This window comes from Trichogramma pretiosum, unplaced genomic scaffold (assembly GCF_000599845.2).
Source record: "Trichogramma pretiosum strain Unisexual culture from Peru unplaced genomic scaffold, Tpre_2.0 scaffold35, whole genome shotgun sequence".
Lineage (NCBI taxonomy): Eukaryota > Metazoa > Arthropoda > Insecta > Hymenoptera > Trichogrammatidae > Trichogramma > Trichogramma pretiosum.
The window spans coordinates 1,611,278-1,637,671 of NW_019640943.1; the positions used below are offsets into that span (position 1 = coordinate 1,611,278).

At 41.6% G+C, this 26,394-nt stretch overlaps 2 protein-coding genes across 5 annotated transcripts in view; both read right to left on the reverse strand.

Annotated features, from left to right (window-relative positions):
- Window positions 1–14,872, reverse strand: part of LOC106653399 (lateral signaling target protein 2 homolog) — a 77,834-nt gene extending 62,962 nt beyond the window's left edge. For 2 of the 4 annotated variants that reach the window (XM_014372810.2, XM_014372811.2), the window contains exons 1-5: window positions 10,623–11,136; window positions 9,973–10,178; window positions 8,533–9,013; window positions 7,304–7,555; window positions 2,163–2,241 (exon numbers count right to left, since the gene is read on the reverse strand). In XM_014372810.2, coding sequence (XP_014228296.1) covers window positions 2,163–2,241; window positions 7,304–7,555; window positions 8,533–9,013; window positions 9,973–10,178; window positions 10,623–10,919 — 1,315 coding nt within the window. In that variant the 5' untranslated portion in view covers window positions 10,920–11,136. Of the gene's footprint in view, window positions 1–2,162; window positions 2,242–7,303; window positions 7,556–8,532; window positions 9,014–9,972; window positions 10,179–10,622; window positions 11,137–14,554; window positions 14,606–14,672 lie in introns of those variants that run through there. The other 2 variants (XM_023457926.1, XM_023457927.1) reach the window with 2 other exon arrangements.
- Window positions 14,873–15,494: 622 nt separating this feature from the next.
- On the reverse strand, window positions 15,495–17,193 carry LOC106653334 (zinc finger protein OZF-like). The gene is made up of 4 exons (XM_014372734.1): window positions 17,007–17,193; window positions 16,817–16,931; window positions 15,821–16,736; window positions 15,495–15,742 (listed from the first exon to the last, which is right to left on the reverse strand). Exons 1-4 carry the CDS (start codon window positions 17,030–17,032, stop codon window positions 15,495–15,497), a joined length of 1,305 nt encoding a protein of 434 aa, XP_014228220.1. The 5' UTR covers window positions 17,033–17,193.
- Window positions 17,194–26,394: the final 9,201 nt, after the last annotated feature.

Consider the following 26,394-nt stretch of genomic DNA (forward strand, 5'->3'; position numbering starts at 1 on the left):
TACGGTGCGTAACGCATTTCTCTATCTAAAAAAAAAAAAAAAAAAAAATGCTGGATCAAACTAGGCCTATTCCCAAATTTCTTCTCACATTTGTCACATGCATAGTCTCTACGTCCTTGATGGACCGTCTTTTCATGCAAGAATAAGTTTGATTTGAACCCAAATTTCTTCTCGCATTTGTTGCATGCAAAATCTTTTCGACCTTCGTGTACCGCCTTGAGGTGGAAGAGCAAATTAGATTTTTGTGTATATTTCTTTTCACACTTGTTACATGCGAAATCTTTGCGACCTTCGTGGACTACTTTTTGGTGCTGTATCAAATTTCCTCGTTCCCCAAATTTTTTCTGGCATTTGTCGCACTCGAAATTTTTTCGACGTTCGTGGACTGTTTTTTCATGTTTTCTCAAGTTGCTTTGATCCCCAAATTTCTTTTCGCACTCATTGCAGGCGAAATCTTTACGACCTTCGTGTGCTATCTTTTGGCGCAAAAGCAAATGCGATTTATTGCTAAATTTCTTCTCGCCATTTTCGAATAGAAAATCATTGCGACCTTTGTGCACTCTTTTCAGATGCATGAGAAAACTATGTTTAGTATCAAATCTCTTCGCGCACATTTCACATAAGTAGTTTTTGAAAACTTCGTGGAATATTTTGTTGTGCTTTAGTAAAGTTGATTTATTTTCAAATTTCTTGTCGCACTTGTTACATGAGTAATCTTCGCGATCTTTGTGTACCAATTTTTGATGCGTAAACAAACTCGATTTTTTCACAAATTTCTTTTCGCACTGGTCGCATCCAAAATCATTGCGGCTTCTGTGTTCTGAAATTTGATGTCTACTCAAATGACTTCGGAACTCAAATTTCATTTCGCACTTGTCACATACATAATTTTTTTGTTCACTATGAAATGTGTCTCGGTGGGTTATCAAGCTCGATTCTAGTGTAAATGCCTCCTGAAAAATATCACAAATCTGTTTTTTGTCGCCTGAAACAATACTGTCGTTCTCACTCAGATTAATTTCCGAGCCAACTTCTTTGGTTTTCCTCTCATTTTCATCCATGTCGATGCCTCAATAAACCAATGGATCCTTCAAAATTTTTTTTTTGAGATTACGGCTCGTTAGAAATATAACATTCAAACTAATTTGTTTTTCTATTAACACGATCAATGTATTCGAGGCATGATGTGAAAATCGTTTACGATCTTATTGTTTGCATCAATCTTACCGATTTATCTGTTTATATACATTGTCCGTACAATATCGGAACGAGCTTAAATTGTCGAAAACATACCAATAGCGGCAGAAAATATCGTCACTCGCTTGCTCCGACAAAGTCAGCGAGTTTTTGGATAACAAAAATTTACTGTACCTGTGTGTATGTCGCTTATGCGTCAATCGGATAATGATTTTTGTCGGATTTTTTTTAAAGTTTCATCGGTCAGAATTGCGTTCAGCAAAATCACGCGTCGAAATTGCTTTTACCCAGCGTTACTCGTTTATTTTTTTCGAGCTTTTTCAGGAGATTAATTGAATGAAAAACCGCTCAAAAGATCTTTATCCGCACGCGGCGAATCGACGTCCGCATATACTTGTGCGCGCGCTCATAATCACATGATTCGCGCGAGAAAATGAATTTAGGACTCTCATGAAAGATGGATGAAAAAAGAAAACGGTCGCGCGAGCAAAGAGCAGCTATTCTTTAATATGAAAAGTTTTAGCCGCGAGCTAGATGCTACTGCACTTTTTTCATCCAGCTTCTACGACTCTATCATCATCGTCGTCGTCGTCGTCTCTCTCTTTCATTTTTTTTTTTTTTTCAACCCCCGAGAGCAACAAGAAATCTCTTTACCCGGAACAATTACACGAGCTCTCCTCCTCATTATCATCAAAAGACAGAGAGGAGAACTTTTCATTGCGAAAAGTTTCGTCGTATACGGGAAAGTCGTTCTCCTTTCTCTCTCTATATATTTTTTTTTCTCTCTCCGCCACGACGCGCGAACCGAAAGTTTAATAGGATATTATAACCCCAATACACGCGCGTGATAAACGCTCGCGAAAATTTTCTCAGCTACCTCGTATAATTCATCGCCAGAGAGAAGCTGTAGAAAAAAAAATCTGCGCGCGTACATATATATATATTTTGGTACTGCTGCTACTCACCGCCGATAGGTTGAAACCTGGCCAACGGATCGGAGAACTGCCGCAGCCTGTCCGTCACGTACTGCGTCGAATCGGCATTCTGCAACACATACGAGGAATATAAAAAAAAAAAAATTAGTATAAAAGTTTCAGCGCTGCGATATATTTTTCCAGCCAATGAAATTTCAATTTTCATTTCGTAATTCGCCTTATATATGCCTCGGAGCTTGGACGTCGGGTATAATATACTTTTGGACAAGCTTCTAAAATATATTACACGTATACACGCGGAGTGAGGGAGAGTTTCGTACGCTCTGTGCACCCCCTGAAGGAGTAGGAGAACCAAAAGTCAAGTTATAAACTTTTGACGATTTCATTTAAAACTTGGTACTTGGTGCGTCGAAGTAAAGGCAACTTTATTCGCGAGTATACACATCCTCTCTCTCGCTCTCTCTCTCTCTCTCTCATTCGCTCAGTCGGAGGCAAAGATATATCCGAGAAGAAGTTTTCCCCCCTTTCTGGCCTTTGTATAGAGCTCGATATATATGTATTATACACGGATTACTAATACGGAATACGAAATGCAGCTCCGGCTCCGTCGCGTATAAATGCTGCAACGTTATGAATACGCGAGTATTTCCGATCCGCACTCGAGGAAATTGCGGGCGTGTTTATACGCCTATCTCGCGGCCCTGTATCCTCGATAATATAATGATCGACCGAAAAATTACGATTCAAAACGATTCAAACGGCTAATTTTTGGAGATTTTTCTGTTACAACTTATTTAACCTCTTTAAGTATGATAATACCGACTCAAGCCGCTAGATGGCGAGTACCTTTGAATCTGTAAATCTGCAAGTGGATAGGTAAGAATAATTTTATAAATGAAATCACGGCTTATGTAAAATATGAGTATATACTGTGCTTATTCTCCTCTAAACGTCGAGCGTTTCTACCCAGGATTCTTACCGTCGAATCCATCGCAGTACGCACGTGCGAACTCGCTGTACGCGCTATATCGTATCCGCATATCCTTCGAATCGAGTACGATTATATCTCGTTCGAGTACGACGGACGACACAAATAAAAAGTAAATAAAAAAAAAGCGATAGTATCGTTTGTCGCTACGACAATAGGTCTCTCTCTCTTTACTGCATAGGCCCGAAGTTCATCGGAAGGGGCAGCTCGCGGTGCAAAAGCTCAATCGGTGCACACGTTCAATTTGCTTCGACCCAATTTCGAACAGTCGCTATACATCGGGGCGCGCGCGCGAAGCGTTACGTACACGTATAAAACGTTACGCGCGCGCACACACACACAAACACACATATAATAATAATGATAATAACGATGATAATGTTCATCTGCAAAATTTCGCGCTGCACGCTTGACCTCTGAACTCTGCTGCTGCGGCTCGCTGCCGCGCTATTAAGTGCGAAGGTCAAGAATCTGGGTCAGTAAGCTCGATCCTCCTACTCCTGCTGCTCCTGCTATATACTTCAGCGAGGAAGTGAGCCGTAGTGCACAGCAGCTGAGCAGCAGCAGCAGCAGCAGCAGCAGCAGTGCATCGGGGCGCTACGCGAGGCGTGACTGCAATCGCTAATGCGTGAATGTATATAAAAGTAGAGAAAGAGAGAGAGAAAAAAGCGAAAGGCGAAAAGAAATTATCCTTTATCGGAGGAGGAGCAGCGACGCGACGCAGTCGATCGAGCCCTCGAGTAAATGAGACGCGAATTGATAATTCAATCTCTCGCTTCGCTGCCATTATCATGCAAAAAGCTCCAACCCGAAAAGCGGCTAAAGGGCGGAGCTGTGTTAGTTGTGTGTTACATTATATTATATACGAGCCACGCGCCCTAGTAGTGGCGGCGGTCGAAATGGTTGACCCGGATTTTAAACGCGTATTACGCGCTTACGCGCCTTCTTACGTTATTATTGTTATTATATTGCGGCTCGCTTGTAACGAAGTTAATTGTGCCCGAGCTTTAAAGCAGTGGCAAATGGTTAACGTAATATGCTTTAAATATTGTGTAACACTTTTTCGGCTCTAGGAGCTTTTTTTGGTCAGCCTGTATACCGCACAAAAACAAAATGTGTATTCTATAATACGCGCCCGATACACATCGATGCGGTCATGTATAATGTAACGAATTTCGAATGCATCGAAACGTATCGTAATTTTCATCCGCGCGTCGAGCCGCTAATCTGCATTTCTCATCTCGAAAATACATAATATATATAATAGGCGACACCGCGCGCGTCTGCGTAGAGAAAGCGAATAGAATCCACTGCTGCCGCTGATGCTCTATTCTCGTTACGCGATATGTACGCGTATATAACACGTAACACTCGGAAAGAGCGAAAATCTTAAGCGCGCAGATCTCGCGTATAATAATATACGTCGGCTTTTATATTACGTCTGTGAATTGTTATGCCTGCGCCGTATACATAAGTACGCGTGCGCGTGTGTGTGGCTATGTGGAAAGAGAGCAAAAAGAGGAGATAAGCTCGTGGCGCGGCGGCAGAGAGTGTCAAGTCTAGCGCAGCAGCGGCGGCGCAAATGTTTTATTGCATTTGCATACATTGCATTATCGTCGTGGCGCTGATATATATACGTCGTTTCTCGTTTTGCTGCCGCTGGACGTGTGGCCTAGCCATGATTATATACACGAGCGAGCTTCAGTGGCAGCGGCGGCATCATGATGCGAAATACACAGGTATAAGAGAAAAACGGAATTAACAAACCTCGAGAGTCGAGAGAGAGATAGAACTTCGTTATCGCTTTTTCCTCGCGTACATTTACCTCGTGCGTGCGTTATAAATTCGTGTATCACGGGGAATATTTAGTGACATTTACAAATGCGATGTCTCGCGCGTAAGCTCGACCGACCGACCGTATGTATACTACGTATGTGTGAGAGCAGCGCGTCAGGAATTATATCACTTTTGCGCGCGACTAAGCTGAATTTTACTCCCTCGTTATTCGATTTATCTTTTGTGAGCCTTTTTGACGAACGATAGGGCTCTACTAAGTTTACGATAAATATTTACTTCGTTACTAAGGGCCACGCGCGAGGGGGTACGAAAAAATTTCGAAAGCTCCGAGCTTGCGAGCTGCTGCTGATGTATGTGCGACCGGGATAAAATCGATAATCCCGATGAAATTGCTGCGAAATTTATAGTCGCACGCCGTTCGTTCGTTCGCAAGGTGGCGTGAATTGTTTTGAAAAAAAAAATGACTGCGACGGCGAGGAAGGAAGGAAAATTAATTGGCACGAGATTATAAATAGAAATTCCCGGCATAATGCACTCGTTCCCCCCCCCCCCCTTTTTTTTNCCCCCCCCCCTTTTTTTTGTCTCATCAGCAGAATACCGAAAATTGTTGGATATAAAAAAAAAAAGTAGAAACAGAAGACTACCGAGGGCATGTTCGTGAGCTTTTGAATTTGAAATTATGTAAAAGCGAGCAGCTTTTACCATTTGCTGGGTTTGGAATTACACCGAGAGAGAGAGAGAGAGAGAGAATTGTGAAATATTTTTATATATCTCGGATATTGCACGCGGAGGAAATTTTCAGGTACTCGTGGAGAGGGGCCAGGCATGACTCGGGCAGTTATTATACTTATATGCTATTAATGGGCAGCGCGAGATGTATCGTCGGATAAAAATATTTAGTGCAGTATGCGAGAGATGCTGCTGCTGCAATTAAATTACTCATTTTTTTGTTGTGTGTTGTATATAGCTAGAAAAAGTACGGACGCGAATAACTTTCATATTTTCCAAAAATGTCCTAATTATCGTCAAAAGTTAAATCCAGCTAATTTCTCGACGTCCTCGCAAATACATTCGGGCGATGCGCCGTTTCATTATAAATCCCTACGATAAATTGCCGCGCACTCCATCTCTCCGGCTCAATTTGGAGCGAAAGGAAGCAAACAAACAAACACAAAATAAAAAAGATGTATCGCTAGCACGTGTCAAGCACGTGCTGAGCATCTTTGCTCGGGACAGCCGAGAGAACGACCGCAGCGTGTCACGAGAAAGAGAGAGAAAAAAAGAAAGAAAGAGCAAAATACAGCAAATAAGACGTTTTAATATAAGGTGCGTAAAGAAAGACGTAACTGTAGAAAGTCGACGTTAAGTATATTACGTTTTGTCCATTAAAAGCCTCAGTGCAGCGTTAGCGGCAGCCACTCAACGACACGTCACACAGCTCAACCCTCGGCTTCTGCACAAATGCGAATCGGACGTTTACGAGCTCGTGAAATAATTTACTTCGCCTCGGCTCCTACACGTACGTACGTAACGTGCATTAACATTTTTACCCTGATTTAGACTTTAGGCCGTGTACGCGATATGCTGCTGCAGCTCTCCTCTCGTTCGCGTACGATACAAATTGTTTCCCAGAACACACGCAGCTGTGTACTATACATACGCGTTAACGACTGGCGACGACAAACTACAAATTATCAAATTTATACAATTCGAAACGCTGCCATCGTCCCAAGTACGGCGCATAAATATTATTTTAATATATATAATGCGCGTCCGCGAGTCGAATCTGTGCTGGTTTCGGTACGTTTGCGGCCACGTTATATAAATGTGTGTAACCGGGACAGAGAGAAGAGATTGAATCGTGTGTGTTCAGCTCGGCAGACGTACGTGGCGTGTACGAGTTTTGAAAAAAAAAAGATAGGAAGAAAACCCCCCGAAGCGTCCGATTAAATCACCCTCACGGAGAGTTGGAAGAAGAGTAGTAGCAGTATGTATTAGTAGCGAGAGGAGAGAAGGATGAAGAGGACGAGAGGAGGTGGAGGAGGATGAGGATGAGGAGGAGGAAGAGGTCGGTGCTGCATCGCTTGCCACACGCAGCCTTGAGAATCCTACTATACTGTACCCAGCGCCAGGAGAGAGAGAGAGAGAGAGAGAGAGAATTGGGTCATCGGGTCAGGCTGCGTATACGTGTCGAGATTTTTAAAACTCTCTTTTCTCCCTCTTCATTTCATTTCATTTCTTTCTCTCTCTTTCTCGCTTGCCCTTATATATATCCACGTATTACCAGCGAGCAAAAATCTCGATAATTACACTCGTACAAAAAACTTCGAGAACCAGTCGGAAAAATATTATTATTACAAGGAACGAAAAAAAAATCTCGACTCACGTTGCTCTCGTTGCCGCTCGAGCACTGCTGCAAGCCGCGCTTTTTCGAGCTTGCGAGCCTGCAGACGAGTCCGCCGCCGCTGCAGCTGCTGCCACTGCCACCAGTACCAGTACCGCTGCTGCTGCTCTGCTGCAACAGCGATTCCAAATTCTCGATGTAATCGATGGCGTTACGCAGTATCTCGACTTTCGGCAGTCGCTGATTCGGATTGTCGCTCGTGCGTCGCTTGAGCACCTCGAACGCCTCGTTGACCTGCGCGACGCATAAACACACAAACAAAGTACGTATATGATAATAAAGTTTTACAAAGCTTTCGTTTCGTTGCGAGTGAATTTTTCATTTTATTTTATTTATTTTACGAGGCCTCTTCGTTAACTAATGAGATTTGATTATTTGCCAGATGCAGCAGCAGCAACAACAGTACGAACCCAGCTGTGCACATCGAGTACAACAAAAAAGCTCCCCGTAGATATATATACAATATAATACACGTTCGGTCGGACAATCAGTTGTGTGTACACCACGTGTAAATAGATTGTGTATATCTGCGACTGTCTGCGTGTATGCATGTATGCAGACATTTGCTTTTCATTTGGCAGTATAACAGCAGACGCCACGCCGTGCCGTGCCACGCGTTTCGCTGCTGCTGCTGCTGTTGGCAGCACGAAGGAAAAGCCGAAATGAAACTTTTGTCACTGCCGCCGCCACCCGATGCGGATTCCGTCGGCTGTAAAATTTAATTATCAAAGCGTGTCGCGCGCGCTCAACGCGCGAGAAACGTCGCGCAGTAGTACTGTATAATAATATAATAATAATGGCGCGCGCGCGCGGGGGGCATAAAAGTTTTCGAGCTTCGTTGGCTGTGTGTCACACTGCGCGCCGCGCACTATATACAGATAGATAATATAACGAATATCGTCGTAAAATAATTCTCTATCTCTGCGAATATGGGAATGGGACGTAGAGCTCTTGGCTCTTCCTTTATTTATTATTGCCGCGAATTGTTGTGTACGTATATAAACCGAGCAAAAGAGAAGCTCGTCCTTTAAGAATCTTATGGATATCTTTAGCGATGTAAATTCATGTATATAAAAAAAGCTCCCTTTTGTGCTTCGTTATTTTTTTCTCTCTCTTCTTCTTTTCAGCGTTAATTCCTCGTGCTTTTATGAATTGTAATCGCGTGTATATCGTAAGGTAAAATTACGCGGTAAACTTTTTTTTTAACTCACTTTGCGAAGTCTGCGTCGCTCGCGCAGAGTAGCCGCCTTTCTTCGGTCGACCGTGACCGTCTTCTTTTTGCAGGCTTTGCAAGCCCAAAGCAGACAGCCACCGTCTCGATGATGATGATGATGATGGTGGTGGTGGTGATGATTACTTTGATTGTTATGACGATTCTGCTGTTGATTATTATTGGTACTCTGGACGACCGCAACTTGATTGCGAATTTGCTGCTGCTGCTGTTGCTGTTGTTGTTGTTGCTGCTGTTGATGCTGTTGTTGGCCTTGTCGTTGATGTCGTCGTAACTCCGAGTTGGACTCCGCGTCGTCTTCCTCGTCGTCTTCCTCGAGGTCGCCTTCGTCCTCCGCCTCCTCTTCTCCCTCGTCTTCCTCTTCCGGACCCTCATCTTCCTCCTCCTCCTCCTCGTCGTCGTTATCGTCGTCGTTATCGTCGTCCTCATCGTAATCGTAGGGCTCCGAGTCGGTTTGCGAGCTTGAAAATCATCGGAACGTAATCACGCGACCATTATTATCCACGCACACGCACACTTGTATATAAATCAATATGGGAGAGAATTAACTCGTCCGAGCGCGAGGGATTTTGAGTGATTTGCGGTTTACGAGTTATATACGTATATATACGAATGATTGCCGCACACTCGAGTCGGCTCGAGCACAAAAGGGTGCTTCGATGATGCTTTAGCCCCTGTATATATAATACGTTGATAATGCGCTACGTATATACGACGCCCTAGAGAGAGACCGAGAGGAGGAGGAGGAGGTGTGTAAGTGATTATTGCTCGAGTTTACTGCCCGATTGAATTGTAGTCAATCATGTACGATGACGTAATATCGATGAGTTTACGTATACGTATGTATGGAGCTGTGGGGCCATTTCGTTAATGCATTATTATATTACAACGACGACACTTTACGACCGCTCGAGAGATCATTGGGTAATTTTGGACTGAGCTCTCGATTGTTCGACTCGAGTAAACAATAGTGTAGTAACATAGAAAATGCTTCGCTTCATTTCAATGATTATTTTTTGAACCTGTATGGAATTTACGAAAATTATCATTTGATCAAAATTTCGATGGTTCATCGATTAAATTGAATCCGTTTATTCGAAAATGTTACACAAATTTTTCGAAGTAATTACATAAATATTAGTTCAAAGCTGTGTCACTTATACATTTATTTGTACTTTACCACTCGCAGATTTTTAAAGATAAAGGTACTCGACATCTAGCGGTGGAAGCTCAAATTGATATTATCGTATCCTAAGCGGTTCAAAACTGATTTTAATTTTTTTTTTGAAACGATTCAAGTATTATTTTCATACTTGACAATTTTAATCAGAATTGATCAATGGTAAAATAATTGAAAAAAAAATTTTTTCGATCATCAGGACGTCGTCGACAATTCCTACCAGGGCTTAAAAAAACTTACCCAAATTGATCGGCGGCGCTGCTGCCACGACTGGTCGAATCCTCGGACAGAGCCACTGCTGCCGCTGCCGCTGCTGTTGCTCTCGGTGAATCGCCCTGAGTACGATAATCGGCTTCGGCACCGCCGCCGCCGCCCCCACTCAACAGCGAGGTGGTCGATCGCAGTCGAGCCGACGCTGCGGCGGATTTGCCATAATTCATTTGGCTCTGCGAGAATATAAAATAATGGCAAATTGATCATATATATTCGAGTTTGATGTATTGGCACGGTGCTTTTGACCGAAAAGGGCAGCTGAACAATTGGGGGAATTGTTCGACAGGTCGATCGTGTTTTACGCCGGTTGAAGCTAGTTTACGATTTTGTGTGTATAAAGAGGATTACTGCCACTACTGTATATATACGTTGAGTACAGAGAGAGAGAAGAGAGAGTCTCGGTCGAGCGAGTACGCGCGTATTTTACTGATCGCCTAAGCGCAAATTTTAATGATGCGTAGATATTGTGTACTCTACTTCTGTCTACTCTCTGTGTGTGGCACGCAGTATAGCAGCCGTGCCCGATTATTTCGCGTCTAATTGCACGGATATATATTGAGAATTGCATGCGCGGCTTATATTCGATTGTTTTTCTTTGCAAAAAAATAGACTCTAACCCCGTGCTGCTGTTGATTACGAAGTTGATGATGATGATGATGTTGATAATGATACTGCTGATGATGCTGATGATGATGATGATGATGCTGAGCGGCAATACTGGCGTTGTTGGCTGGATAGCTTTGCTGGTAATGCTGATGATGGGGATAAGACGCCGTGGCGGAGGACGACGCAGTTGCAGCGGTCGCAGCCGCAACGACGGGTATCACCGGCAACTGCTGCTGCTGCTGCTGTTGATTGCTGTTGTAACGCGGATAAGTGGAGCCGTGATCGATCTTCGACATCAGAGTCATCATTTCCAATTGGTAACAAAAAAAAAAAAATTTCACTTTCGCACTCGTATCACTTCTCGCCGACACATGTCACTCCCCCCGCACACCCTCGTAATTCTTTTTACTTTCGTCGCGCGCACTTATGCATAAGCATAAATTCTAAGCACTGCGCGCGGGTCGCGCGTCCGATATCGCACTGAGCTCTCAACTTGAATCGTCGATGGCCCTCCTTACGCGTAGCGCGACAAATTTTTGTTACGCTTTTCTTTACTACTCTCTATCTCTCGTTCACACGCGTCTGTCGACGCGTTTATAGTTTTGTCTCGCGTGTACCGTGCGTGCATATAATGTCACCCAGAGAGAGAGAGAGAGCGAGGAGGGGACGCGCCGCGACAGAAATACTGATTCGTCGTCGTCGGGTTAGTTGCGGATCGCGCCGGACCCTCTCCGCGAGCTCCTCCTCTTCCTTCACGCCTCGATTCTCTTTTCTTCATCGTGTACGAAACGTTACAGTATAGCTAGCAGCGGTGGTTTTTTGCTGCTCCTCTCTTCGCGTCTAGATCATCGTCGTCATCTCGCAGTGTGTGTGTGCAGTGCTGCAGTGTGGGGCTATAATTTTCGAAACGCGAAGAAACGAACGAGAGACGGACCGACGGATGAGCGAGAGAAGGAGACAAGATGAATCTCTCTCTCTCACTGCAAGTTGGATTAATTTTGGGGAGCGGCTAGACTCTGTGTATGTACGTACGTGTGTGTGTGTGTGTGTGTGTTCGAGTCAACGTTACGCAATATATATTTTATTATACGATGTATATATAACGTAGAGCACGAGAGGAGGCTTTCCAATAAACTTTATTGGCAGACTTTGCGCCGCAACTATACTACCTATACTGTGGCTGCTACTGCTGCATCCGAGAGGAAGGGATGATACGACGAGAGAGTCTTCTTTATAAATCCAGCCAAAAATTATATTATTGCGAGTCGTGCCAGTAAAAGTAACCGTTCGAGTAAACTTTATTGTTTCTTCGTATTTATGTTCGTCTCGTTTGTTAAGAAAATCACGCGGGAGCTTTTTCAGCTATTTCGCAATCATCGTCGTGTACATATACATCTGATATTTGATTGCAATTTGCAGCGGATTTTCGCGCACGCCCGTCGTCAAAAAAATTCAAAGCTGCGTGTATACACACGTCATATATTTTTTTTCTCGATCCCTTGTCTTTCAATCATATCGGGGCTCGTAAAAAAGCTCGATTTTATCATACGTATCTACGTTACATGTATTGTCTTTTAATAAAAAAATATATAAATTCCATTTATATTGAAGGAAAAATCAATTTTCGAGAGATCCTTTCAAATCAAATCCTCGATCAATTGGTCACGAGAGGCACGAAGGATAAAAAAAAAATATCGTCGCGAGTACTCTCTCGAAATAGATACACACGTAGAAGCTGCGCGGGTTTATCGCTCGCGTCCCGTGTCATTTCTTTCGTTGCGAATTAAAAAAAGAAAAAAAAAGAATAAGGAAAAACAGTGTAGCCTCTTCAGCGAGAGAGAGAGAGAGAGTGAACACGTCGAAGCACTTAGCGAGTGTACTCGTGTCGCCTCTCCTCTTCTTTATATACTTGTATATACTCTCGATAGATCGGCGAGCGCACGAGAGGCTATTTTCGGATCTCGCGCGCGCGTACGGAGATTATCGAGTACAAGGAGCGCGCAAAAAGCGTGTAACGCAGCTAGCGAATCGCGATTGTTGTTGTTATTATGATTATTACTATTAGTACGATTTCGTTGTATTTTTCCTTTTTACGTTAGTTCGTATTCGCACCCCTCGAGCGGTAAGCTTGTAAAAGCTCTTAGAAAAGCTCATCTTCGTAGAAAGAGTATTCGCGTTCGATTTAAATACGCGTACATTTGATTAAAACGTTGCTCCGCCAATTTCCAGATCTCTCTCGCGAGGCCAAAGAGGTACACGTACTACTAGGTACATTTACGACAACGACTACGACGACGATTATAATTGCTCCCGAAACGGAAATGTCAAAAGCTCTCGCACTCGAGGCACGTACGACGACACAGACACACGATGACGAAGTGGGTGTGCGCGCAAAGGGGGGGGGGAAGAGGAAAAAAGGAAGGGGGAGTGGTGGGTGAGGACGAAAGCTCTATTATTCGATGCGTGGAATTGCATTTGAAACGGCCTGGTAATAGGCTCTTGTTCTTCTCTATCTGAGCTTTAATGTAACTCTGCCGCCGCCGCCGCCGCCGCGTCGCGTGTCTCTGTAAATGACAGGTCAGTAAATTAATCCTCCCGCTCGAATATATGTAAGCCAAGCGCGAGCGAGCGCGTACACCACCGCAACAGCGGCATCGGGATCGCGGGCGCTTTATTACGATTATCATTATTATTTTTTATTCTTTTTTGTCGTTCGTTCGTACGTACGCGTATATGTGAAAAAAAATCGCAAAATTACATTACACGTATATCGCGATGAAGAGCGAAAAAAGGGAAAAAAGCTGGGTCAAAAATTGAAATCACGACGCTCGCAAGGAGCATATTGCGGCGCAATTTTCCCTGTGTGTGTGTGTGTGTGTCGCGCGAAGAAAGAGAGCGAGGGAGTGAATGGACAAAACGATCGGTTCGAGACGATAAAACCAGCCATACTACTTCGGGAGTCTTCTTTCTTTCCTTTTTCAGAGAGAGCTGAGAGAGAGAGAAAAAAAAGGAATAAAACGACTTTAGAGCTCGCTTGCGTTCTTTCTCTCGCTCTCGCTGGGCCGATCTACTGATACGAGCAATTCTAAAAATCATCCGATAAACTCAACTCAAAGCTTAAATGGTATAATCGAAATTTGCGTTGTTGGGCGCTCGGAATGGGCGTTCAATGAGGACCCAAGCGAAGAAGTAAAAGGAATGTGCGTGAAGGATAAAAGTGTTGAATATTTTTGTAGCTGTGGTTACATTTTAAAAGGCAAACAATCAATATTGTCAATATGACTGTTTAGTCTGAAAATTTAATTGTATCAACTGTATGAAAAACGTAAATATGATAATCGCTCCAAAAATAACTTTAAAAGGGTACAAATTTTGGTGAATGCTACCCCGTAGAAAATCAAAGAATGTGTGTATGATCTTTTGTTTGATAATCTCAAAACCAATAGAAGAAAAGTGTACATAATGACAATTTAACAGATGAATAAAATACTTAAATGGGTTAAAGATACGAAAAAATTCATATTCACAAGATAAGTTATTTAATATATAGTTTACATTACAGTACAAATGATAAAAAGAAACTTACAGTCGCGAAAAATTGATAACAGTTGGAATAATTACAAAGTTTTTTTTTCACAAAATTCAAGAATATTTAATTCAATTGTGTCAGTTTTTACAAGTGTTATTCAAAGCAAGGTTTAGTTCCATCTTTGGGTTGAACGGTTTGCTGCGAATATGTACTGTATTTATGTGTTGTTTGAGGGAACTTATCCACCCAACTGATTTGCGGCAAATCTTACATAAAAAAAGTGTGTCACGAGGATGTACTGGGTCAACGCGAATATCGAGGTGATCCTTGAGAAAAAATCATTTCTGACAACTATCATATTTAAAAGACATGCTAGGATCAAGTATTGCATTATTACTACGAAACTCGTGTCACCTGCATCCGACCAAGTATCATTTGGCTCTTCCTTCACCCTGAAGTAATAATCTAGTTTAATAAGGAACAGCTCGAAAAATTATCGTTACGGTGAGTATAAAACACAAACGATATTTACCTCATAACCTCACTGCCGCTTTCCATCACTTTGTACGATTATTTATGTATTATTAACTATATTAATTTTTCACGATGTGCAGAGCAAAAATTTTAAGGTTAAACACCGTGAACCTCGATTTTGAGTACAGATGTGTACTATACTATATTACGGATACAATTTGTAAGTAAACACTTGTTCGTTTTGTACATCAGCTCGGCACCAGCGAGTGAGCTTATCGGCTGTATACGTATATTAGCGAGGCGATTCGGCAACTGTGATGTGTCGAAGACGAAAATTTCCCCCTTCTACCTTCGACTAAGCAATTATTGTGGCGTGTGTCGCTTTGTTCTCCGCGTGTAAATTTTTGCGGTAGATTTTGCAAAAAGTATTCCGAGATATGCTAGATTTTTGCTTGAATTTGAGTTAAAACAGACATGGGAACAAATAAATGGAAAACAAAAATAGGATATTTAATAAATTATTTTATGTACTGAAAATATAAAACGCTTCCCTTATAAAAATTTTCTATAGGATCCCGCAAAATTCCTACTGGAATCCTATAGGACCCCTGTAGGAATTTTGCGGGATACTATAGGAAATTTTTGTAAGGGTTTTTGCACTCATAACGAAATCGAGAACAGTTTGAAAACCTTAATAGTTTTTTTACAACATTTTTACAAAATTGAAGAATACATTTATGTCAAAAGTTTTCAACCAGTGCGATACCTCGAAGCTACTTGCATTCAAAAAAAGATTTGCTGTAATCATGATATTCATACTGACTTTATGGGTCAACTTCAAAAGGGTTCGCTACGATCGTGTACATTATGTTTATGGTATTTAAGGGCGATGTTTATATCCAAACGATTTTTGATAAATGTGATCACACTCGAATGGTTTGATCTGATTATGAACTACATTTATATGTTTATTGAGGTTACATTTTAGTCGAAATGATTTGTGACAAACTTCACATTGGAAGGGTTTGATACCAAAATGTACTGCATTAACATGTTTCTTGCAATTACCCTTATCCGAAAATAATTTGTGACAAATCTCACATTCGAATGGTTTGCTGCCATAATGTACTGCATTTATGTGAGTTTTGAGATTACTCTTTTGTCCAAATGATTTATGACAAATATCACAATCAAAGGATTTGCTACGATCGTGCACTGTAATTCTGTGTTTATTGAGGTCACCTGTTTGTCCGAATGATTTGTGACAAATTTCACATTGATAAGGTTTATTCTGATTGTGTAGTGTATCAATGTGAGTTTTGAGAGAATATTTATGTGCAAATGATTTGTGACAAATTTCACATTCGAAGGGTTTTCTGGGTACATGAACTGCATTTATGTGCCTTTTAAGATTATGTGAGTATCCAAATGATTTGTGACAAATTTCACATTCAAAGGGTTTTTTACGTTCATGCACTGAATTTATATGAGATTTAAGATTATCCCTTTGTCCAAAAGATTTTTGACAAATCTCACATTCAAACGGTTTGCTACGAACGTGTACTACATTTCTATGAGTATTAAGATGATATTTTTGTCCAAATGATTTGTGACAAATATCACACTCGAAGGGTTTGCTGCGAATGTGCACTATGTTGACGTGCCTTTTGAGGTGGCAATGGTAATTGAAAGATTTGTGACAAATATTACATTCATGTGATCTTATGCTTTTGTGTGTCCTACTATTACGTGAATTTTGATTAGCTTTTTCTTCAAGTTTTTTTAGATGCATTTTGCCAACATAAGATGATTTGGTTAAAGTAATTTGTTTAAATCTTTTCACCGTGTATTCATCATTTTTCGATCGATAATGGACTTGAAATTGACAATCATTGTGATAATTGTAGTCTTTTTTTATCAAAATTATGAGATTTTTTTCACCGAAGTAACTGGTTTGAATTTGATTTTCCTTTTTCACTAGCGCTTCACTACTTTGATATTCAGTTTTGCAAATTGTCAATTTAGGCTTCAGTTCAGATTTAACATCTTTGTACTCAATATCTATGATTATGTTCTCATCTAACCTCTCTTGTAATTCCACAGCTACGTTCTTGTGTTTTGCCTAAAATTAAAATAATGTTGCAGTTTTTATTGGTGGAACATTGAACACATACATTACGCATCACTCATTAATAAACTCACCGATAATTCATGAAGCGTTGGTGTTTCCAAGTTTTCAACTTTACAAGAATTCACCAAATCGAGAACATAATTGTCACCTGTGCTCGTCCTAGTCTCGCTCGGCTCTTCCTTTACCCTGAAGATAATTTGAGTTTGATATTGAGCGATCGCTTGAAAAATTATTACGGCATAACCCACACAAAATTCATACCTAAATACGCCACTGCTACTTTCCATCGTTTCCTTGATTATATGTATTCACACTTTAACTATCCACGGTACACACTTGGAAAATATTTAAGGTTACGCGTCTCGAGCAGCCAAGACTGTACGTCGATTTCACCTATATACATAGGCGAGGATGAACGTAATTTGTAAACAACTCGCTTGCCGTTGAAATCAGCTTCACTTCGTAGCGACTGTACCTACGCACTACTCGTGTATCAGCGAGTCGACCGCAAGGATTGGGATAAAATTTCCCCCTCTACCGTCTATACGAGCGCATGCATTGTTGTACGTTCCGCCGGTAGATTTCTCGAAAAATACTCCAAAACTCTTGGCCCAAGAGATGCTCCTTTTTCACTTCGGTTCGATTATACATGAGAATCTCTGCAAAACGTATTTTGGAAATAAGAGTTTTCATGGTAAAAGAGACAATCCATATATTAATTCATGAATGTTAATGAGTTGTAAGTCGATATCTTAATTGATCTATGGTAATAAGTTGAGGGTCGATATGGTTGGTGATTTCTAAAACACACACGGGAGATTTCCGTATTTAATATCTTTATTGAAAAGAATAAAGCCTTAGACCTATCATCGTAATATTTGCGTTGTAAACAGTTACATATGTTTTGAAATTTATTGATGTTAATTATATAAAAAATGTACACATACATTCATTAACACCGAAGAAATTAAACATTACAACAAATACGCTCATTAGATTTGACGTGCAGCCGCCAAGCAAATATCCTATACAAATCATCATCGATTGTCATTACTTTTACATTTTACATATTTTCACCATTTAATTTGAAGCCTTTTTGGAGCTTTTCTGGCTCTAACGGGTCTTTTTTTAATACGTTTTATTGCACATATTTTACCGTCCTTGACAGTTTGACCTGCAGCCGCCAAGCAAATGTGATACAAATCTTCGTTGTTCAAATTTTCCAAAATCATGTAGCAGCAGAGAGTCGGAAGCCGACAGTGTATCAGCACGCAGAAAGACTCTATCGCCCAGTCCAGGAAAAATTTATTCGACAGTTTCTCGCACAGATGCGCGAAGCAATCGCTGTAAACGGCAAAAGTCCTGCGCAAACCATTCGAGCGCACTAACTCGAAGTAATCCTTATACGTGAGCTGTTTTGCCGCCTCTTTGGGCCGAAGCTGGATCAGGTTGTAGAGCGACAAGTTCGTTTTTATCATTTTGATCCTTTTCATGAGGCCCACAAATTCCTCGTTATTTAAGCATTCTTCAATGGCCGGCGATTCCTCGAATAATCCATGATTTGCGAAAAAGTTCATAATCGTCAGGGCGTCGCTTAGTTCCAATTCCCATCCTTTTCTCTCAAGATGTTCCAGGGCCATCATAATGCCAGAGGCTAGTTCCACTTTAGACTCGAACTGTCCTTCGACGTTCGTTCTAAATCTCTCGTAAAAATGACGCTCGACGGGAAAAACGAAGCTGGACAGATCGGCGCCACGACCCAACAGTACGTCGATCAGGTCCAGGTTAAAATTCGCCACGGCCCATTGCAGCGGTGTCCGGCCCAATGTGTCCCTCGCATCGACCTGAACCCGCAGCTGTCGCTCGTCACAGATCCTAAACAATAACAGCGGCCAGCAAAGGTCACTGCCTTTCCGGCAAATATTGTGCAGCGGAGTCTCTCCTTTATCGTTTACCAATGTAGGATTGGCGCCGTTTTTCAACAGAAAACTCATCAATGATAGATGGCCGTGGCTCGTAGCTGAGTGCAGCGGTGCATCGTTCGAGTTATCCCGAGCGTCGATCTGCACCAGCGGACGTCCGTCGTCGTACTCGCTCGTGACCGTCATTATCCACCGCGCCAAGTTGACGGCGTCGAAGTCTCTCTGTCTCTGGCAAACGACGTGCAGCGGAGTCTCTCCTTTCGAATTAGCCAAATTTCTGTCGGCCCCTTTCCGCAGCAGCCAGAAGACCAGACCTTCGTTGTTTTCGCGCAGGGCCAAGTGAAGCGGCGTCTCGCCCTTGGCGTCTCGAGCGTCGACCGGAATCGGCCGATACCTCTCGAACAACGTCTCCGCCAACTGATGATTGTCGCCGTATCCTTGGCAAATAATATGCAGAGGCGTCGATCCCTTGGCATCAGCCAAGGTCGGATTGGCGCCTCGCCTAAGCATCAACTCGATCGCGCTTTGGTAGTTGCGGTCCGGAGCCAAGTTCAGCGACCACGGATCATTCCTTATTGTAACCGTCATGCTCCTCACGTAATCGTCGTCGCATTTTTTCTGGCAAACCACGTGCAGAGGGGTGAATCCGTTTGCGTCGCGCGCGTTCGGATCGGCGCCCCGTTCCAGCAGCGACTCGATAATGCGTTCTTGTCGCTCGACGAATCGCCTCTGATTGTTCTGCGCCCGACAAGCGTTTTCGCGCACGTTACTGTTGTTCCGGCTCGCCTCGGCCGGCTCATACTTGTCGATGCGGCAAATGACGTGCAGCGGAGTCTCCTCTCGGTCGTTGGCCAAGTTCGGATTCGCGCTGCGACTCAGCAAAAATTCCGTTATCCTCTCGAGATCGTTGTAAACGGCCAAGTGTAGCGCCGTACGGCCGAACTTGTCCCGAGCGTCGATTTGCACCGGATCGCGACAAAATAACGACGTCGCCCAGTCGACGTCGTCGTCGTCGAGCCTCTGACAGATGAAGTGCCAAAGTGGACCCCCGTCCGCGTTAACCGAGTTCGGATCGATCAAGCCCTACTCTATGTCCCTTTTTAGCTTACGCCTCCGGAATTTGTCTCGATTGGTCCTAACGGGCTGATCGGCGGATCCGAATATGTTGATTGATACAAACTGGACTTGTCCATTGTCATCGTACTCGTAACTTCTGTCGTTGGACGTAGACATTTTTCTGGGCACTCGCACACACAATCACTTATGTACGATGTGATATTATTCACTCTTATTGACTTGCCGTAATCCTCGAACAAGCAGACGTGTCGTTTGACATGGAGCGAATCATAGGTCAACACGCAAAAGCGCGCGAAGTATCTTTAGACTCTACCCGAAAGATGTTTCAGAGACTACTTGCACTTATTCGTAATTTCGACTGGATATGTCATGCTTGTTGGAAAGTGGTATACCCGAAGTATACCCGCGAAATTCTAATACGTCTAAGCGTAAATTCAAATTTCTATTGTAAAAAGTTTGCTTATACTATTTTTTCATTATTTTTAACATCATGATAGAGTGACAATAGAAAGTTATTTTCGCTTTAGAAGATTAAATTTCGCGTATAGGATCAATCATCGAGTGAATGTATGGTTACGAAAATTGCGAGAAAAATAATATTACAAAAACCACAATCATATTTTTTTATATCAGTCGACTTTACAGGAAGCTCTTTTGAAATGATTAATTTTACTAGGCAAAAATATTTCTCCGAAGGAATCGTCGTTAAGTTGGAATTTAAAATTGTTTTGAATGTTGTAAGAACCGTGTATTAACAGATAAATTGGTACCTTAGTTGTAAACAATAGTTCAATGACTTATAAATAAGTTTAAAACCCGGCAAAGTATTATTTTTTCTGATTATAACTTCTAATAATGATTATCTATTACAATTGGAAGAATAGCAGATGAAAAAATGAATCATGGTTATAATCAGAAAAAATAATACTTTGCCGGGATTCAAATTTATTTATAAGTCATTGAACAGTTAATATGAGCACTGCATGATAATAGAATAATATGTAAAAAAACGGCACATGTACTACGCATACGAATCGATTTTGCGAATTAAAATTGGTTCATTATACGTTATGAACTAGTGTCTAAAACGGATACGCCAATTTCTCATGCATACTATTATCGCAAAAATAGTTTATAAGTTAATAATCGACGAGGAGCTCTAATTTTTCTGAAAAGTGAAAATTCTGAGAGTGAACTATTATAGTACAGCTAAAAACCTTTCCGAATCACCGGACAGAATTTTGTTAAAATTTTTTTTCGCTAAGATCTCGTGACTGACATGAAAACGAAATTTGAAACATATGTGAAACATAACCTCACATGTTTTTTTCCATTAAAATTTTTTTCTGAAAAATTTTTTTTTCATAAGAATTTTTTTTTGAAAAAAATTTTTTTTTCATAAAAAATTTTTTTTCAAATAATTTTTTTGATAAAAATTTATTAATAATTTTTTTTTATACTTTGCCAGCTAGGTGCTACCGCACCACTTGATTCTGTAAGCTTAGGAAAATTACTGAGCCACAAATCGCGTTCACTCGTAAATATGACAACTTAGTCCGCGTGTTTGACATTGACAAAATCGTTCGAAACTTTATTTCTACTTCCCAAGTTGTTTTGAAACACGAAAATTTTCAGTAGGATTCAAGCAACGAAAAACTTTTAAATGATTTTTTTTGTTGTGCATTCTAACGTTTCGAATGCACAGATTTAGCTATGTTTTACTCGAGTACGAAAAAAATATAACGGAATAAAAATTCTTTAATATCACCGTTAAAGATTCTTGAAACATCGTTCTTATATTATGTTCAAAAAGTGTTTGATGTATAAATAAAAGCGTACGATCGAGTGAGATCGAGCGAGAGAAGAAAAAAAAAGGTTGAACTGTGTGTGTGAGTGAGTAAGCGTGTTATACAGAGAGAGAGAGAGAGAGAGAGAGAGAGAGAGAGAGAGAGAGACTCTGGATCCGTGTGTTGCAGCAGCAGCAATAGGAACGAGCGAGCGAGGTCGAGCCCGAAACCGGGTCAGCTGCTGTACCAACCACCGCCACCAACCACCCACACATATGCCCCCTACACACACATTTTCTCCTACTACTACTACTACTACTACTACTATCAACCCTCGCGCGTCGTCCTCTTTCCTCGGCGCAGGATTCGGGGAGATGTGTCCGCATGCAAGAGAACTGCTGCTGCTACTAGAGAGAAAGCTTCTCTCTCTCTCCGGCTGTATAGTACCGCTGCTGCTGATGCTGCACCATGTGCCAAAGCCAAAAGTTCAAGCAAGGCCAACGCCTCGCCCACTTCTTCTTTTTTTCCTTACGTTATGTATAGCATTCCTTACGTTTCTTCTCCGTCGCAGGATATACCATTATCAAAATTGTCTAACTTTATACAGCCAATGAAGCTTATATGTATAACCATACCGACGAGCGGCGACGTAATTTCATGTTAATTTTATGCCGGGCGTACTGTAATTTTTTTTCTTATTAGATCGGAGGGTACAGACGAGAAACGATCTCCGCGCAGGAGAGCTAGGATACACATTCCAGCAGCTCCACTACGGCGTTACACACGGAATCAATGTATCGGGTTAATCAAATTTTAATTGAATTTATTCAGACTTATTAAAAGAGAGAGAGAGAAAGCGAGCTTTTCCTCGCTCGCTCGTGCAGTATAATATCGATCCCCCTTTATTCCATATACCTCTCTGTAGCTTCCTCCTTTCTTTTTTCTTCTTCCTCCGCGTGCAGCGTCTCGTCCTCGCGCGAGCTTTTATCTCGGGTCTAAGCTACCGCGGCGGCGGCGAATGAAAAAGAAACTTTCTCGCGTATTTATGGGAGAATGTACGCCTGGGCTACTACCGTTTTTCTTTTCCTCGTTCTCTCCCTCTCCTTCTTCTTCTTCTTTTTTCTGCTCATCCTACTACTCCGCTGGTGCAAAAGTCGAACACTCTATTACACTTCAAGTTTTCATTAATACGCTCCATCGGTCGCGCGCGCAAAAATGTGTATACGAGCTTCTCCGGAGCTTCTTCATCGCTCTATATAAATGTGTGTGAAGAGAAAAGAGGTGAGTAGTAGTGGTACTATTTGAACGGGAAAATTGGTTTAGAGCTTTACGTCTTAATCTTTATTTCTTTACCTCGTCTATTTTTTTTTTTGCTCGCTCCTCTCTCTCTCTCTCTCTCTCTCTCTCTCTCTCTGGGTACGTAGCAACACACATCTCACGCTTGCTCCTCTTTAAGGCTATTTTTCTGCTGCTTTCTGCCCTTGTGGCGCTTTTGTTTTGCAGGTCTTGCACGCTCTATATTGCAAGGTTCCGGATGCATCAGGTGTTTTGTTGCATCTTTGACCCTGCAATTGGAATTATTATCATTTCTCCATCGAGTTCGACTTTGAAGGTTAGTTTTCTGAATCACTGAAAATCTGAGGAAGTCTTAAACGCGCAGTCGCAAGATTTCTACAAGTGTCCAGTGCCTCTTAAGTGTCGTGTTTACGTTTCGTGTCGTCTTCTGCTGGTGTTTGGAATCTAAGCCTATCACTCTTTCATCATGTCTCAGTCGGACACGTCGTGCCCTGCAACTTTTCAAGGCGAAACCGAGCACATTATCAAATATGTCGATATGGCAAACCAAAAATTGGTCGATAAAATGTATGGAATTATGGATCGCCTTATGGATAAGGTTGAAAGCTTGTGTGCGTCGGTTAAAGATCTCGACCGTCGTGTTTCGGAACAGGAAGTCAAGTCATCTACTCTTTCTGAATCGCCAATAAAAAAGGATCTTGAAAATTTGAAAGTCGCCACGGCACAGTGCTCTGAATTTATAGGCAAAATTCCTGGATTTATTGCACCTTGCTCACTGCAGACTGACCAGTGCGAAATGCTATTGTCTGGCGTGCCATCTGGCCTAGAGCTCTCCGACGACAAGGTCCTTGAAAAGACTTTTTCAACTATGGGTTTAAAACATCACGAGCGATTCATTACTGGGACTCGAAGCTGGAAACCAAGGAACCCACGCTCTGTCAAGGAACGCACTCGTGCCATCGTTTTCCAGTGCTCTTCATCGATTGTGCGCGATGGCCTTGTTGCTCAATCACATAGGCTGGCAAGAATAGGAAATAAGGATCTGTTTGATACTGGCGGTGAATCCCATCTTTCTCTGAGTCCTTTATGGCCCAAAAATGTATATCATCTGCTTCGTGAAGCCAAATCGCTATCTCGTCATCACCAGTATCCCAGCCCAATCGTCCGAAATTTGACTGTCTTCATGCGTATATCACCTCAGTCGGAGCTCATACCAATACTCACTAAAGAAGATCTAAATGCAGTGGCTTTGAAATCATGATTTTATTCACGTACCCAGCTGAGCTGAGCTGTCTTTTTCATGTATTTTTCTGCCTTCAATTATTCTCTAATATGTAATATTTCTCAATACTTGAAATTTGCTATCATTCGATCTCAAGCTTTCTATTGTTAATTTTGCTTGTAAATATTGTTACTGATCGATATGTAAATATTACCACCATTGCTCTGCAATTGACTGTATTATACTTTTGTATATTTGTTCTTATGGGCCACATGGGGTTCTACCCCACGGTCCGTTTCAAAATAAAACTCAAACTCAAACTCAAACTCTCTCTCGCTGTACTTACTTACTTTTCGGGAAAATGTGTCGAAGATCCGCACGCGCGGCTACACCTCGGTTAAAAGTTGTAAACTGCAGGTTTCGCCGTGTGGCTGCCGTGTCTGTGTTATATTGGCTTTTATAAAGTGCAGAAGCTTCGAGGCGGACGATTTTTCTTGTGCTATACGTTGTACCGAGCCGCCCCCTGTGCTGTGCAGCGTGTGGCTCGCGCGCCAATTTCTCTCGAAAAATTTATAGAAAACGAGGAAAGTGTGTCAAGTCGAAAACAATGTAGAAAAAATATGCTCTCGGCAGCAGCAGCAGTAGCAGCAGTAGCTGTAGTAGCCGTATGTCCTTCTCGATGACAGATAATATATATATGTACGCGCGTGTGTGTTTACGTCATATTGTATACACGACGGACACGTCAAAAAATCGCATTGTAAACTTTGAATGAAAAACATGCTCACGCACGAACTTTTTTTTTCTGGCAGCCGCTGGTGCATATATATAGTTTGTTGTAACGAAAAATAAAATAATAATGATAATAATAACGTGAAATACGTTAACGAAGATACGGGTGGTTGTTGCTGCTGCAGTTGTTGTTTTTTGTTTGCTGACGGTAACGGGAAACTCGCGAAAAAAATGCCGACATTTTTGAAAATAACGACTAGCTGCGCGCCCGGATAACTCGAATAAAGTATATATACACCACGCAGCAGCACAGCACACGTGTAAAACAGGAGTTGTATATCTTTCCTGTTGGAGAGAGAAAAAAAGAAAGGCAGAGATAAAACTAACCCCAATCCGATTAGGACAAAGGCCAATGAAAGTGTCGTCGAGTGCGGGTGCGCCAAAATAGCCGTATAACTATATTTGTAAGCCGCAAATTTAATCGAAAGGAATATTTGACTTCAAAGGCCTAATTTAGCATGCCATTTTCCTGTATTAAATATTCAGCCTGTACAGATCCTGTGGCTGATGGGGTAAGCAGCGGCAGCAACGGAGAAGAGATGCACAGTTCGCAAACTTTCATTAGTCGCTCGCGCAAGTCGCAAAACAATTGCGAGATCTTTTATAACAATTTTGAAGAACTTAAAAAACATCTTTGGGTTTAATTTAAATTAAATTATTGATCACGTCTCTCTGATTAGAAAAACAATCAGTATTTTGACCAATTTATCAAAATGTTTCATTAGTGGGTGCTCGATCGATTCAGGTTTCGGGGTAGCATTACACGAAGTTTATAAAAAATCGAGTAACAAACTAAATGCTTGCCGAATAAAGTTCCAAACAAAATGGGGAAAAAGCTCTGGGCTGATAGTTGCACGAAGAGATAGAAACGAAGTAGCTAAAAAATGAATAGAGACTAGTTGATATCGGATAACACTCTGTCAGTACAGCACGATTTTTATTGAAATTTTAGAAAAACATCTATATAATTATCTATATATTTTTACAATTATCAATTATTATTCATTCTTGCAATTGCTGGGCGCATAATCTTTCCAACCTTCATGAACTTTTTTTTTTGTACTTGAGCAATTGCCGTTTTTGTCAAAATTTTCTCTCTCATTTCTCGAATGCGTTGTACCGTCTTTACAATTCTTTATAGTTCATGGGATGCCTTTTGGTGTAGGAGCAAATGCGATTTTCGTCCAAATTTCTTTTCTCATTGATTGCATGCGAAATCTCAGCAATCTTTGTGAATTGTACTTTGGTGTCTAATTAAATTCGCCATTCTTCCAAATTTCTTCTCGCACTTGTCACATGCATAATCTTTTCGACCTTCGTGGACTATTTTTTGGTGGTAGAGCAATTGATGTTCGAGTCCAAATTTCTTCTCGCATTTGTCACACGCGTAATTTTTGAGATTTTCGTGGACTATTCTTTGGTGTTTTACCAAATTGCTTTTAACTCCAAATGTCTTATTGCAATCTTCGCATACGTAATCTTTTCGACCGAGGTGGACTATTTTTTGATGGACGAGCAAATTCTGTTTCGTTCCAAATTTTTTCTCACACTTG